The sequence below is a fragment of the Eriocheir sinensis genome, chromosome 14 (genome assembly GCF_024679095.1).
Source record: "Eriocheir sinensis breed Jianghai 21 chromosome 14, ASM2467909v1, whole genome shotgun sequence".
In the NCBI taxonomy this organism is placed as follows: domain Eukaryota; kingdom Metazoa; phylum Arthropoda; class Malacostraca; order Decapoda; family Varunidae; genus Eriocheir; species Eriocheir sinensis.
The window spans coordinates 12,704,446-12,719,799 of NC_066522.1; the positions used below are offsets into that span (position 1 = coordinate 12,704,446).

Consider the following 15,354-nt stretch of genomic DNA (forward strand, 5'->3'; position numbering starts at 1 on the left):
CTACAGTATCCTCCAGAGTTTTGTGATCCTCAAGTCTTGCACTCAGTCTTAAATTCGTACCATCTCTAGTTTCATGCAATATCGCCCCAAGTTTCGCGGTGCTTTGACATGTACAGGTCATGTCTACCTACCGTCGGCATCACGCATACTGCCTTAGACTCCCTCGGTTGGGAGACCGTGTTGACCGTGTTCACGCGTGTCGATCATCCTCTTTCACCAGAGTCCTGATAATTCTATTGAGTAAGCTATTTACTAGTGATGTCAGGAAATCAAGGAGGCTCGAAGAAACCCACTTTGGCAAAAGTAGGCCAGAGGCAGGGTAAGAAGAAAAGGTTGTTAAACATGAAGGAAAAAGGTGAAGGGTTGGATAAGCTTGATGCTGAAAAAGGACCTGTTGCCACTGGAAACTTATTCAACATTAGCAAATTTACTGTTAGAGGAATAAGAACGAAACCTGAGGAAATCAAACGTTTCCTGAAACATGCTTGGGGGAGCTCTGTAATTCAAGTTGCTCACATCACGCATCCTACAGGCAAGTTGATGGTAACAACAGAATATTATTTGAAGAAACATATTGACAGCAAAAATGACAGATGTATTCATATCTTCTGATACGGCAAGACAGAAGGCTAGGGAAATATATGCTGCAGTAGTACGTAAGTTAAACACTGATAATCCGCCACCTTTCTATGCTAGTAATGGATGGTTCTCAAGGTTCAAAAGACACTTGCTCCAAAGAACACAATGTCTAGGTGAAGCAGCAGAAGAGGTGGAAAGTTTCATTGGTATCTTGAAACAGATGATAGAGGACAGCAGTTATGATCTTCATCAAATATTTAATGCCACTGAAACTGGGGTGTTTCCGTGGTGATGTGATGAAGTGCAGCAACTATTAGTTGGCAGCAGGCCTTTGTTTTGAGGGCTATGTGGCTTGTTGGTGGCACGGCATAGCAAGCGGCCCTCCCCCTCCCCACACTCGACCCCTCTACAAAGCCCCTTCATTACCCTCATATTCTTAACTTGATAACGCTAAAGGGTGGTGGGATGCATCCTCAGGGGCCATAGTATCACTTCCACCATCACCTTAATAAGATTGATCAACAGAATGGCCACTAAGGTGAGGTTGCACAATAACGGGGCTCAACCTTCTTGATAAGACAAGGGGTTGGAGTTCAATGCTGTTGCTGCCACTGCCTTTACCACAAACACCACTGCCGAAGCTTGAAAAAGCCACTTTCAGTTCTCCCAACTGAGCTCACACTGAAAGCTTTTTTGAGAGCAAAAGGAGGCTCATGAGGAGTGAGGTGACTGGCTGTGGACACTCGGGGGCGAAATCAGACGAGGAAGACCCAAGAAACTCTCCTCCTGCCATTGTTACAGTCACAGAAACACACTACAAATGGCAAGGGGGAGTTGTGGCAGTCTAGGAGTCAAGCTGACCCATAAATCCCCACACAAACTTCAAAATTACAGCAGAAAAAGGCAAACCGGAAAAACCCATCACCCGCCCTTAACCTGGCAGCCAGAAAAACCCGCCACCTGCCCTTTAGGGGTTAAAGATTTTCTTTTCTTTATTTCCTCTCTCCCTTTTTTTTATTTTTCAATAAAGTTTGTATCCCAGTTTTTTGTCTTTAAAAGAGCATTCTTCACTGAAACTGCAACACAACAAGCAATACAAAGGTGCATATTTTGAAATAACAAGGGAGAAAAGTGGGAAAAAAATATCAGCTTCTTCATGGGCCGGAATAAATAAGCACTGTTTCAGTGTTTTCAATACCCCGTGTTTCATGATCCTTGAGTTTAGCGCTACAACTTAGGAAGAAAGCAAGTGCGAAACTCGGGAGGGTACTGTAGGCAAATAACTGACAATATTGTTTTGATGCTGATGACCAAAGGCAAGAACTATTTCTATCCTGGGAGAGGGACAAATGAATCCAGCTCTAGCAATAGACAAGATGCTGGATACAAAATATTAATAATGAATGGAGGCATAAAATCAACAATCCATCATCTCTTTTTGATCAGGGAATGAGACAGACAAGGATTTAAGCTCAACACCAACACAAGGAGGAGGTGAATGGCTGGCTGGTGGTTGTTGGAGTGGCCAGTGTTGCATTGTAGGCTTACCACGGTCCGAGACGAAGATACCCCGGCGCCATACAGAGGGTGAGCTGCTGCGTGTCTCCCTCATAACCACTGGTGCTTCTGAGGGTTGCTCCTCCCCTTCCCTCCCTCCCTCACCTCCCTCACTGCTGCACGGTGAGGTGGTGGTAGTGGTGATGGTAGTGGTGGTGGTGGTGAAAAAGGTGGTAGTGGTGGTGGTAGTGATGATGGAAGTGGTGGTGGTTGAGGTATTGGAGGTGATGGCAGGAGCAGGAAGAGGAGGAGGTGGCCCAGCTTCCCCTGGACCCACTCCCGCTGCTGCAGGAGTGAGAAGCATGCATGCAACAAGTCAGCCTCCACCACCTACCCATCACCTCTATGCTCAAACCTCAAACTACAGCATGCATCTTTCAAGGATCAATCATCAAGAGCCTAAATATTATCAATAAAGAAAAGTTAAAACATTATGGGGGCAGATACAATACAAGTACTGGAAGCCTTTCTTTGATCCAACTCTCCAGGGAACAAATCTGTAACAAATTCACATGTCCAACAATGACTTTTTACCATAATACTAATATGAGATAATCCCTGTGACAGGAGGAATAAGGATACATGTCTTTGTATCCCATTATGGGTTACAAGAATCAAGTAAATGAGATATAACTCCTGTGCTATGTGTGGTTGAGGCTAAAGACTAAGGATTTAGCCCTAAAGCTATATAATGTATCTGGTATTCAAGAGCCTTTATAATGGATCTGGTAAATGGTCCTCCCCTTTTGAAAGGCATCACTTGCTTGAAGGTGAGGATGTGTGGAGACATCACTTCTCATTATTGCCAGAAACTTTAAAGCTCAAACTGCTCCCTGTAGGAATTTCAGCTTCCTCTTGCCTTCTTTTCTATTTTGTTACATGTCATGTGTCTTCCACCCAGGCTTGAAATGACTTTATGATGACTATGCTTTTAATAATAATTGTTTCCTCCCCCCCAAAATTGTCATTTTCTAAACAAAAGATGTGGACAGTAAACATTTGTTACAGTTTTGAATTGTTATACCAAGAAGGTTGGAAAATTCACAACAGCATTGTTAATTTTTACACCTTTGTATAATTATTATTAAATCAAAGGACAACTAGCAGTGTGTTCTAATACTCTTTGGAAAATTGATAATCCAATGGATACTCTGCAACAAAAGGTGTATAAAACTAACAATTGTAGCTTTCTTTTAACAATCTACCATCACCAGCCAGTTAGTTAGTTTCTTGACTTCATTCTTAACCTTCCACAACCTTTAGTCCTGCAAGTAACAGATAATGCAGCAAAGCAAACAACAAACTGAAAATCTCAGAAGAAACTACAAAGATAGACAATACCAAGACATTTCTTGCTACTGGAAGGTTCACTTGGCTTGGACTTACCTAATGAGACCTGGGCACTAGCACTAGTTGTGGCGGGGGCAGGTGAACGCCTTGAAGGACTAGCAGGCTTGACAGGAGCTAGTGGAGCAGAAAGTGATCCCTGCCCAATATCACCTTCCATGTCATATGCAGGAGTACTGTGGCTCTTATCCAATTTTGGCCTATCTTCAGAAACCCTGCGAGTTCGCCCCTCCTGGCCATGCTCCATTTTCTCTAAATGTTCAGCGGGCGATTGAGGGGTGTTGGAGGAGAGTCCCCCTGCACTCCGGGCTCCCCCAGCCCCTTTGTCCTCAGATGCCAGAGATCGGTGAGCCACTGCTGGGGAAGCTGATTGAATATGGTTTGTGGGTTTTCTTGGTGGCAAAGGAATGACATTGACCACTCCTTTGTTCAACTCTGAACTTGATGATGGCTTAACCCCAGACTGGCTGTGGGGAGAGTTGATATCTGTTTCACTATCATCCTCTCTAACCTCTTCAGTCACTTTGGTAGTCCTCATTAGTCCTTCCTTCAGGGGCTTTTTTCCTTCCCTTGACAGCCTTGTCTTGCTCTCTGCCCCAATGTAAGTGTGGGGGCGGATGGGGCGAGTGTCTGCACCATTAGGACTGCGCAACAGGTCTGGGTTTGAGCCCTCTGCCAGGCCACCTCGAGGCTCTCTATTCCACCGCCGAACATCCTCCAGTAGCTGGGGGGGGAAAAAAAAAAAAAAAACAAAAAAAAAAAAAAAAAAGCAGCTCAAATAATTCAAGTTCTGTAGCTTTTCAACCATTATGCCTAGTATTTGTACTGAGACAAAAATACTACATGTTAAGGAAAGTAACTGTCCTCAAAATTATCATATACTGAAGAAAGTATTTTTCAGATTTAGTTTGGTTACTTCAGCATCCTTCATCTACATTATAATCTGGCATAAAATGCTTACTGAGAAAATAAATTAGGATTTTGTCTGCTTACTCTAGGAACACGCAATTACATACATATGAAAAGAACCCTAACAACTCCAGTTGCCCTCAACATGTTTCATCCTTCCTACCGCTCCACAATATTCCTTTACCTTCATCAGCCATGAACATTTTCAGTGCTCCTCGCATCCACTCTGTTCACACCACAAACACCTCTCCATTGACATCCATTCTGTTCACACCACAAACACCTCTCCATTGACATCCATTCTGTTCACACCACAAACACCTCTCCATTGACATCCATTCTGTTCACACCACAAACACCTCTCCATTGACATCCATTCTGTTCACACCACAAACACCTCTCCATTGACATCCATTCTGTTCACACCACAAACACCTCTCCTTTGACATCCATTCTGTTCACACCACAAACACCTCTCCTTTGACATCCATTCTGTTCACACCACAAACACCTCTCCTTTGACATCCATTCTGTTCACACCACAAACACCTCTCCATTGACATCCATTCTGTTCACACCACAAACACCTCTCCTTTGACATCCATTCTGTTCACACCACAAACACCTCTCCTTTGACATCCATTCTGTTCACACCACAAACACCTCTCCTTTGACATCCATTCTGTTCACACCACAAACACCTCTCCTTTGACATCCATTCTGTTCACACCACAAACACCTCTCCTTTGACATCCATTCTGTTCACACCACAAACACCTCTCCTTTGACATCCATTCTGTTCACACCACAAACACCTCTCCTTTGACATCCATTCTGTTCACACCACAAACACCTCTCCTTTGACATCCATTCTGTTCACACCACAAACACCTCTCCTTTGACATCCATTCTGTTCACACCACAAACACCTCTCCATTGACATCCACTCTGTTCACACCACAAACACCTCTCCTTTGACATCCATTCTGTTCACACCACAAACACCTCTCCTTTGACATCCACTCTGTTCATACCACAAATACCTCTCCTTTGACAACCATTCTGTTCACACCACAAACACCTCTCCTTTGACATCCATTCTGTTCACACCACAAACACCTCTCCTTTGACATCCATTCTGTTCACACCACAAACACCTCTCCTTTGACATCCATTCTGTTCACACCACAAACACCTCTCTTTTAACCCTTCTCCAGTGCTTGTATTCCTGACCTCAGAATGTCATTTCAATTCCGTCTCATTTGTATGCATGTAAGGATACAATTTCACTAATCTAGTTCCTGACTTACTCCATAGCACAACCACCTTGGTTTCATTTAACAAGTTACTCCACTGTTAGCCTACCACACACACAGCTTTCTTCCAAACTTCTTCCATGCTTAAAAATAATAAAATACAAATATTGAAGTTCGCTTGACTCTCTCATGTTAGTTCAACGTAATCACACAAAGCTTCTTGCCTTCAACTTTCATTCTATATGAATTTTTAAAGTAAACAACAGCTGTGTGTTCAAATTAATTCTATTAATATCATTATCAAACTCTTTTACCAACTGATGCAACTCAATTTCACTCTCCATCCTCTCCATCATACTGACCAAACAGTTATAGCTGAGGGTTGGGCGGGTGGTGGCACCCGGGATGGTTGCCCGCCGCTGTACCGGCACCCGGGGCTTGGGGTGGTAGAGCCTCATGCTGGTTGGAGAGGACCCAGCCAATTCCCCGTCTGACAAGAATGGGTCATCGTCTGTGTCCGACTCTTCAGACTCGTGGTCAGATGTTGTGCTGGGAACGTCACTGTGAGAGGAAAATCTTGGCTTACATCTGAGAAGAATTTTTAGACTCCTACAGTTTTGTGGTTATCAGAGTTGGGGTTCATTCCCCTTTACCAATTCCGGCTTGAATCTAATTCAGACAAAAGTTTTTAAATTCCAAAAATATAATATATATATATATATATATATATATATATATATATATATATATATATATATATATATATATATATATATATATATATATATATATATATATATATATATTAAAGAGAAACATCAATTCAATGAATATAAATTCAAGTGCTCATCAATATGTTTCACAATTACTATCATCCACAATGAGGAGAATGCTACTTTCCCATGGATCTTAAAATACCTCTTAGGTGTGTAAATACTCACCTGACAGAGGAGGGTGGCTGAGGGGAGGGTGTGGCCTGTGGGGGAGGTGGTGTGGCGGACTTGGGGGTGGGCACAGAGTTGGCCTCCTCACACCTCATGACCACCTTGCCCACAGATCTGGAGGTACACAATAGTCTTAATTACATGATGGCAGTTTAAATCAGTTCTTTCAACTTCTCTTAAGTTTAGAGCAGTTCTTTCAACTTCTCTCATTATGCCTCATTTTTATTTAAAGTATTATGCTCAAGACCCATTTGTAAACCTATTGATAGTGCTAAGAGCTGTGTGCCTCCCTGCATCTGGTATTGGGTTTTGTGAAAAGTGGTGACTTATGCCTGATTTTTTAAACGTGGTATTAGTGTCTACTAACAATAATGTGGCTGATTTGTCGGTTTTACTTGTTTTTCAAAGCATTGTTAGTAACCGTAGGTTTTGACTTTTGTGACTGTGTAATATGGCGACTTAACTGTGAAAATCCAACAGTTCTAACTACAGGGGGTCCTAGACTTAGGATGGAGTTCCATTCCTACGACACATCATAACCCAATTTTGTATGCAAGTCGAAACACACCCTTAAGTTCAGCACATGACCAATGTTCATCACCATTTCTCCCTTTTCCAATTGTTTCACAATGTCTAATTTCACTTCCATTGTGATGGCTTTCCTTCTCTTTGAAGCACTGTCATCAGAAGAGTCTGCCTTACGCTTGGGAGACTTAATGAAGGCCAAAGTCAATGAAAAAAGAACACAAACCAAAGAGAGCAAAAGCACAACAAACCAAAATGGCATACAGCGGGAAATGAGCTTGCCTTCTTCCTTGGTCAAGCGCCGCATGACGACATATTCTCATGCTGCGGTCGTGAACTAGTTCACGTGTGAAGTTTGTAATTACGACACAAATGTCATAATTCAAAACAAGGATTTTAATAACTTATGGGGGTTGTGTCGTAACCTCGAAACATCATAGGTCGAGGATGTTGTAACCCAAGGACTCCCCGTATATCAGTTAAAAAATTAGAAATAAAAAGCCAGTCTAGCTACATGAATGTTAATAAATACTGATACCATGTTTAAAAAATCAGGCATTAGACTAAAGCCTTTCATAAACCAGTGCTGGCCAATCATCAATACAGGCAGGCACTTTGAAAAACCTGGTTGAGGTACTCTAATGTAAAAACTACCCAGGGATGTAAACACTTAAAATATGAATTGATAAGTGATAACCAAACTACGCGCAAAATGTTTTTTTTAAAAGATAATGTGACTGCTGATTCTTGATGATGATGATTGATGATGGATTAACCTAATTCTGTAATCCAATTAAGCAAATGAGTTATTTAAGGAGTGCTTGTGGTGTGAGTAGAATGGATGGGATGAGTAATGAAAGTGTGTATGAGCATTTTGGAATGTGTCACGGGGGTGAAGGGAAGAAGTGTGGAGTGGTGGAAGAAGTGAAGCGACGGACTTTAAAGTGGTCTGGCCACATGGAGTGAATGGAGGAGAGTAAGATGACCAGAAGGGTGTATGTAAGATAAAAGGAGGGAATGCTAGAGGACGACCTCCAGTGAATTGGAGAGATAGGGTGCAGGAGTACGTTCAGGAGAGGGGTGAAAGATTTTTGAGAAACTTTGAGCAGGCAAGGAGGGAGTGTCTGGATAGAGAAAGTTGGAAACTCTTCTGCCGTGGCCATCCCCTGGTGGGAGCTCCTAGGAGAAGGCGTCGATGAAATGATGATGATGATGGTAGTCATGGAAATATCTAATCAAGCATATCATTAAACTGGTTTAATACCTATTTTTTTACCTTTTAGAATGTTTCCTAAGGTGTAATCAATAACATAAAAACATATTTACTTACACAGCTAGGGGTAGGATGGGGATACTCTGTAAGTCAATACGAGGGGAAGACGCCAGAGGGTTCCCCCAGGGTGAATATATCCTCTTCTTGCTGGGCAGGCGCATGGGCTTCAGGTAGTAAATCTGTGCTACAGTGTTGGCATGGCGTGGCCGTTTCTTGACAGTCAGGATCACCTCCACTGGGAACTCTTGCATCACAGCTGTCACCTTGTGTGGACTCCAACCAATCTGATGGAATAGATAAGGAGCTTAGTATCTATAAATTGGTCTGTGGGCAACTAATATAAATTTTCTGGCCTTTTCATCTAAGAAGTAATTGCTTAATATATAACATTTAGCACATTCAGCTTTCAAATTTCTTTGTTCTGCAGCTGAGGTAGAGAACATACTTGAAAACCAAGAGACTTACCACAGTCTGATAGTTGACCTGCACCAGCTCATCACCTTCCTGCAGCTTGCCACATTGGTAGGCTGGACTGAGGGCACGCACTCCTGACACTTGGTGCACGCCATAATATGATGACTGCAACACTAGTCCCTGAGGAGGAGAAGAACCAGTGTCAGTGCCCTCCTTAACAATATAACAATTCTTTTCAGCATCTTAAAAGACTTTCCTGTCATCAGCTACTGTAGACCATCTTCCAAGCTCCATTCATTCAGTAAATCATTTACTTTAATCTACGAAGGCAGATGACAGCCAAGCAAATGGGACTCATAAAATTTATTTACAGGCAGTTTATAAATGACCAGGAGATAAAGTATTATTTGATAGCAAATGTGAGTTCAAAAATATAGAATACATTTACCACAGTACAGAATTCTCAAAAATAACATCCCACCTTACTGTCATTACTCTCACTTCCACCTAAGAATAGTATTGATTACTGAACCTATATGAGCCTGCCCTCTTCTTAACCTTTATCTTTCACACCAGAAAGGGACTGCATACATTATGCACATGGATGTATGGCACTCAACTATTTACTAATGCATCACATTCACAAGCCAGCAGCCAAAACTCACCCATTCATCATCAGCTTTCTTCTTGACAGTGGCAATATCTAGTGAGGCTGGCTGGATGATGAGGGGATCACAAGACTCCTGTAGGAGTACAGACCACAAAATTATTACTGAAGCTCTCATGAGGGGAAAAAAAATCTACTTACACCAAACAAAACACCTCCGAGCAAGACTTACCACACAGATAATTCCTACAATAAACTAAATTGTTGTCCATATATGCAGCACAAATAATCAACCAACTCTACCATCAATGAGATGACTAACAGATCCATCTGAGTTTAGATATACTTTGCAACTTATTTTTTCATGCCTGCTTACCTGAATAATTTCATCGGACACGTTGATCAAGTTCTTACACAGCTGCTTGATGAGGCTGGCCTGATTCTCCGCAAACTTGTCACGCTGAGCAATGGTGGCAAGTCGTATGCTTAGCTCCACCAGGAATTTCTTGATGTTGTCATACCTCTCCTTACCCTCGAATGGCTGCCTGAATGAAAAATATAATTACTAGTATCTCTCTCTCTCTCTTTCTCTCCCCTACCTCAGAAAGTTACTCTCTTTACTGTTTTTCTCACTAAAGGCTTTGGTGGCTGAAACTTATTCCTCTTGATTAACACTGCTGCCATTACAAATAAACAAACATCAGTTCTTGCTCACTCTACAGTCTACACCCTCTTTCTCTACTACCTGTTGCCTAAGCCTAAAGTGTCTGAGGCAACAAACCCTTGGCAATGATGCAATAACAACATAGCAAACAATGAGTGTGAGACAGACAAAATAACTCAGATACACAGGGGGTAAAATAAGTAGAGAAGCAACACCTCTGGAACAATCACAACTGACCTAACAGAAGCAGAGTAACAGTTCCAGTAAGTTTCCCATTTTGTACCCAACCATTCAATTAGAACTCATATTGAGATAAAAGTTAACTAATGAAGTGGTAGTAATAATTAAAAGTAATTATGAACCTATACTTTTCTAGTATTTTCTTTTTGATATCTTAGTTCAAATTTAAAGTGATATTATTTTTCACTGATATGAGTAAATGTAATTGTGAGTGTGCAAACTAGTGTCTGTACTCTATATTAAACTAGAAACAGAAGGGATAGAAAAATTAGCAGGATGACTTGAAAACATGAAGAACTACTTACCGGTTGAGCCAGCACACCAAACCCTTGACTGAGGAAAGTGCATCAGCCACTCCTCCAATGATTGCTGTTGACACCCTCTCCTGCTTCTTCTTGGCTCCCCTCAGCTTCCCAGCTTCCTCCTCCTCCTCCTCCTCCCCATCCTCCTCTTCACCAGCACTTCCTCCATAGCTTCTGGCAGCACTCTCAGCATGCCGGAGTTCACTGTACACACTGTGAGCCTTGGAGCTGAGGCGCAGGGCAAGGTATTGCACATTTTCTTGATCTAGATGGTAATGCTGAGGATACAGGAAGACAAGAGTATGAAAGACATTTTGGAAACTATGATCAAGGTTAACAAAAACTTTCCAACAGCTATTACATGAGAGGTTTCATTTACTTTTCTCACAACACTTTAACCACAAAATATAACTAAGGTTGACAGCCATATACTGCATATGATAAGACAGGAAGAACCTTAAGAAATACATCTGTTCTGCATTTCCATGTGATTTTAAACACTATGTTACTTCTCTGTGGTAAAAATGCAACTCACAATATTTCGGAGCAGCTCAACAGCCTGGAGGATAATTTCTTGGTGACCCACTTTGGTAACTCGTAAGGCAGGAAGGGAGTCAGCACTCAGCTGGAGCAGCCTCTTCCCATCCACCTGATTGCTAGCAAAGTGGCGAACATATGGCAAGATGACCTCATCCAGACCTGAGGAATAAGCAGGGACACGGAGGTGAGTTACTATTTACCATCTTAATCATCACCATCAACACAGTTTCCTACATACTTACCAATAAGAATTACGAATGTTGAAGAAGGGGTAGCCACCTCTTGCATATCTAGTTAATACATGCAGTATGGACACTTTTTTGGGTCTCGGTGAACGCAGTGCAGTAACAAATTACTTTCGGAAAATAGAAGGGCAATCGAGGGGGGCAAAGCACCGTTATTAGGTAGGTTACATAAGGCTAAGTTATGTTAGGCTAGTTTAAATTCATTTGGCATGCTGTATGGGTTGGTGAAAATAAGCAGCGGAACGGAACGGAGTGTCAGCGGGGGGTCCACCACACTGGACAGTGATAATGGGTAGGCATGGGGCAGAGTTAAGTGCACCTTAGCCATTGAAAAGTCAATCATTTAGTGATTTCCGGAAAATAAAACTATCTCCATGATAAAAACCATCATATTTTGCCCAGAAATAAAGTATCTCAAAATTAGAAGGCTATCCTCTATTCAACAGTTCCCATAAGAACATTCACAGTTATGACACTGAGGCTGAAAAGTGATAATCCTAACTCTTAGCACTGCTGCATTAAAGCGATACTCTTATCTTGGCAGTAGCTTACTTGTGCATTCACATGTAAGTTCTACTGCAGCTGTAGTTGGTGCTGTAGAAATTTCTACAATGTGAAAAGTCCTTTCGTACATGCTTCAGAGACCAAACTTTAATTATTTAAAGTATTAATCTACCAGAACTCAGACCAACTGATAGAACTAAGGAAGATATGCCAGACAGGTGTACAGTGAGGTTTTCAAGTTGAAAAGAAAATTTAAACAGGAAGAGCACGAGATTTTTTGCCCTTCAAGGGTCTATGAAAATATGAGGGAGTCATAGCAATAAATAGTTATAGACTAGACAAATAAGAAAACTGGATGAAATTTTGAAGATTTGAGGAAGTTAAAGAAAAAAAAGGACGAACTTTTACAAATGGAACTAAAAGTGGAAAATTAAATGAAATTCATTAAGTTGTAATTACTAATAGGAGAGAGCAAGTATCATTAGGCCAAGATTGGAATATAAAACTAGGAATGAGAATCAAACCCAAAAGCATAGAAAGAACTGGGTGTAGTGAATCACCCAAGATGATCCTATCACCAGAAACTTATAAATAGAAAGAACTGGGTGTAGTGAATCACCCAATATGATCCTATCACCAGAAACTTATAAACATCATTATCACCAGCAGCACATTAATACCATATAACACCAAGAGCTCATTATGCTGTTTGAATATGAAACAGTGTACTTGAAAAGCAACCTATCACCACTTAAATAATAACCTCCTGACACTTAAATACAAGTTTTCACTGCTAAACAGTAACCAATCACCATAAAATAGCACCATGTCGCATTTTAATTAGTGGATCAAATATCAGACATTAAATAAATTGCAATAGAAATCATTATCATTGATGATTAACACTAAACTTTAACAAAAAATAAATGGTATTACCTACTGGAGTGAGCTGGGTGTAATTCTGGAGTAAAACCCACATCCACCCATAAGAAACAGTATTAGAGTCCCTCCCCACTCCTTTCACTCTCTATTACTGCATTAGAACACTCCCAAAGAAGAGTTGGCTTTTGAATGTTAAAATAATACACTAGATATATAGAAATTCCTGTGGGTACTTCCTGGGAAAATCTGTCAGAGTGAATCACGCTTAAATGACAATACAGATTTTTCCTTCATTTTTTTACCTTATGCATCATCACCACTATCATCCTCCTCCTCCTTCCACTATCATCACCACCATCTTTCCACTATCCTTCATACTCACTCTCATCATCGTCCTTCCAATATCATCACCACCATCCTTCATTCTTTTCCTATCCTTCATACTCACTATCACCATCATCATCCTTCCACTATCATCACCATCCTTCATACCTACTCACTATCATCACCATCCTTCCACTATCCTTCATACTCACTATCATCATCACCATCCTTCCATTATCCTTCATTCTTTTCCTATTCTTCATACTCATTATCATCGTCATCATCGTCCCTTCTTCTAGCTACTACTACTACACACACACACACACACACACACACACACACACATGTAAATACTAACCACGAAGTACACACACACACACACACACACACACACACACACACACACACATATGTAAATACTAACCACGAAGTACACACACACACACACACACACACACACACACATGTAAATACTAACCACGAAGTACACACACACACACACACACACACACACACACATGTAAATACTAACCACGAAGTACACACACACACACACACACACACACACGTAATTACTAACCACGAAGTACACACACACACACACATGTAAATACTAACCACGAAGTACACACACATACACACACACACACACGTAATTACTAACCACGAAGTATATACACACACACACACACACACACACACACACACACACACACACACACACACACACACACACACACACACATATAAACCATCACCCTTAAACACCGCTCCATTCCCAGGCATAAAGAGTTAAGGACAAGACGAAGGACAAGGACAAGGAGAAGGATGTGGGAGGGAAAGGGTGTAGGATATCAACACTCCCTGTCCCTCCCTCCTTATAACCCCTCCTCACGCCCTTCTCCCGCTCCTCCAGGCACTGCTTCTCCTCCCATCCTGTGCCCTGGAGTCTCGTGTGCCTTATTTCCTTACCTTTGAGCCACTCGGAGACTTGGTCAGGGCTCCATTCGGCTACATTGACGTAAGCCATGCCCTCCCTCCTCCACCATGGCCGCCACCCTCCTGTTGTGTCTGTCTGTCTGTTTGTCTGTCTCTGTTGGGTTGCTTAATTTTTTGGTTGCCGGTGTGTCGTTTTGTGCTTTTGTTGTTGTTTTAGGGGGTTAGTTTTGGTTGTGATCTTTTGTGTATGTGTGTATGTGTGTGTGTGTGTCTTTTTTTTCATGTCTTTCTCCTTTTATGTCTCTCCTTTTGTGTGTTTGTCTCCTTAATTCACTTTAATTGTATGTGTCTGTATATGGTTATGCCTGTGCCGTGTGTGAAAAAAATGGCTTAAAGGAATAAGAAAACATTACTACGGTAGAATTTTGACCAGCAAATAATTTGATGGGTTTTCTTAAAGTATGTGTGTGTGTGTGTGTGTGTGCGTGCAGCATATGACGAGGCAAGATTCTTAATTCGTAACCGATCGAGGTACAGCTTTTTAGAAAGGCTCTAACATAATTAAGTACGTCTAGTAGTGGAGGGGTTATTTTCATTGGTGAATTCTTGAACCATGAACAGGAAAAACACCCAAGGTAACCCTATAGGTGAAGTGCACAACTCGTCAAGTACTAAAACGATCGTAACAAGAACTTGAGACGTTTCATAATACGAGTCCCATTATTACGATTTTCGAAGGCTATGCACATAGATGATTACAGGGTATTCATGGGTGGGTTTTCCCGTTTGTGTCGCCGATCGAGGTCCTGAAAAACTATCACCATGCACAAAACACGACTACTACCATCATCATCCTGAGAAAATTCTGCATCACACTAGCATAAAATTGTAACAATAATGTAAAATTACACATACGAAAATCAGAGTTAAGTGAACTATGGACTACACCTTTTCTTGCACTTATTTCCCTTCAACTCCTTAATACTCAGCTCAGTCAGCTGGTTTTCCTCAGATCACTTTTTTAAGCCCTGATCCTAAATCTCCATGCTTTTGATGGTGTGGTACGTCCCGAAGTAAAAATATGCATTGGGTCAAAATCGCCTTCGAACATAAGCCGCGCCGTGACGGCGTTCATTCGCCTTGGCATTTGTTTACTCAAGTCAGACTCGCGACTCGCCGCTCACGCGCAGACCGCTGTAGGGAGGACCAGAAAATGTGCTACAGTTGTGATGGTATTTTTCTCCATGCAAATAGAGTTAACAGGATGTTTGCGTAGCCATATGTAGGTATGTGCCTACATGGG

At 41.5% G+C, this 15,354-nt stretch overlaps 1 protein-coding gene across 1 annotated transcript in view; it reads right to left on the reverse strand.

Annotated features, from left to right (window-relative positions):
- The window catches only part of LOC126998480 (mucin-5AC-like), a 35,348-nt gene extending 21,132 nt beyond the window's left edge, over positions 1-14,216 (reverse strand). The window contains exons 1-11 of the mRNA XM_050860213.1: positions 14,085-14,216; positions 11,153-11,316; positions 10,621-10,895; positions 9,788-9,956; positions 9,470-9,547; positions 8,856-8,984; positions 8,448-8,674; positions 6,590-6,706; positions 6,011-6,209; positions 3,523-4,207; positions 2,128-2,421 (exon numbers count right to left, since the gene is read on the reverse strand). Of these exons, the coding sequence (XP_050716170.1) occupies positions 2,128-2,421; positions 3,523-4,207; positions 6,011-6,209; positions 6,590-6,706; positions 8,448-8,674; positions 8,856-8,984; positions 9,470-9,547; positions 9,788-9,956; positions 10,621-10,895; positions 11,153-11,316; positions 14,085-14,142 (2,395 nt within the window). The 5' untranslated portion in view covers positions 14,143-14,216. The remainder of the gene's footprint in view (positions 1-2,127; positions 2,422-3,522; positions 4,208-6,010; positions 6,210-6,589; positions 6,707-8,447; positions 8,675-8,855; positions 8,985-9,469; positions 9,548-9,787; positions 9,957-10,620; positions 10,896-11,152; positions 11,317-14,084) is intronic.
- Positions 14,217-15,354: the final 1,138 nt, after the last annotated feature.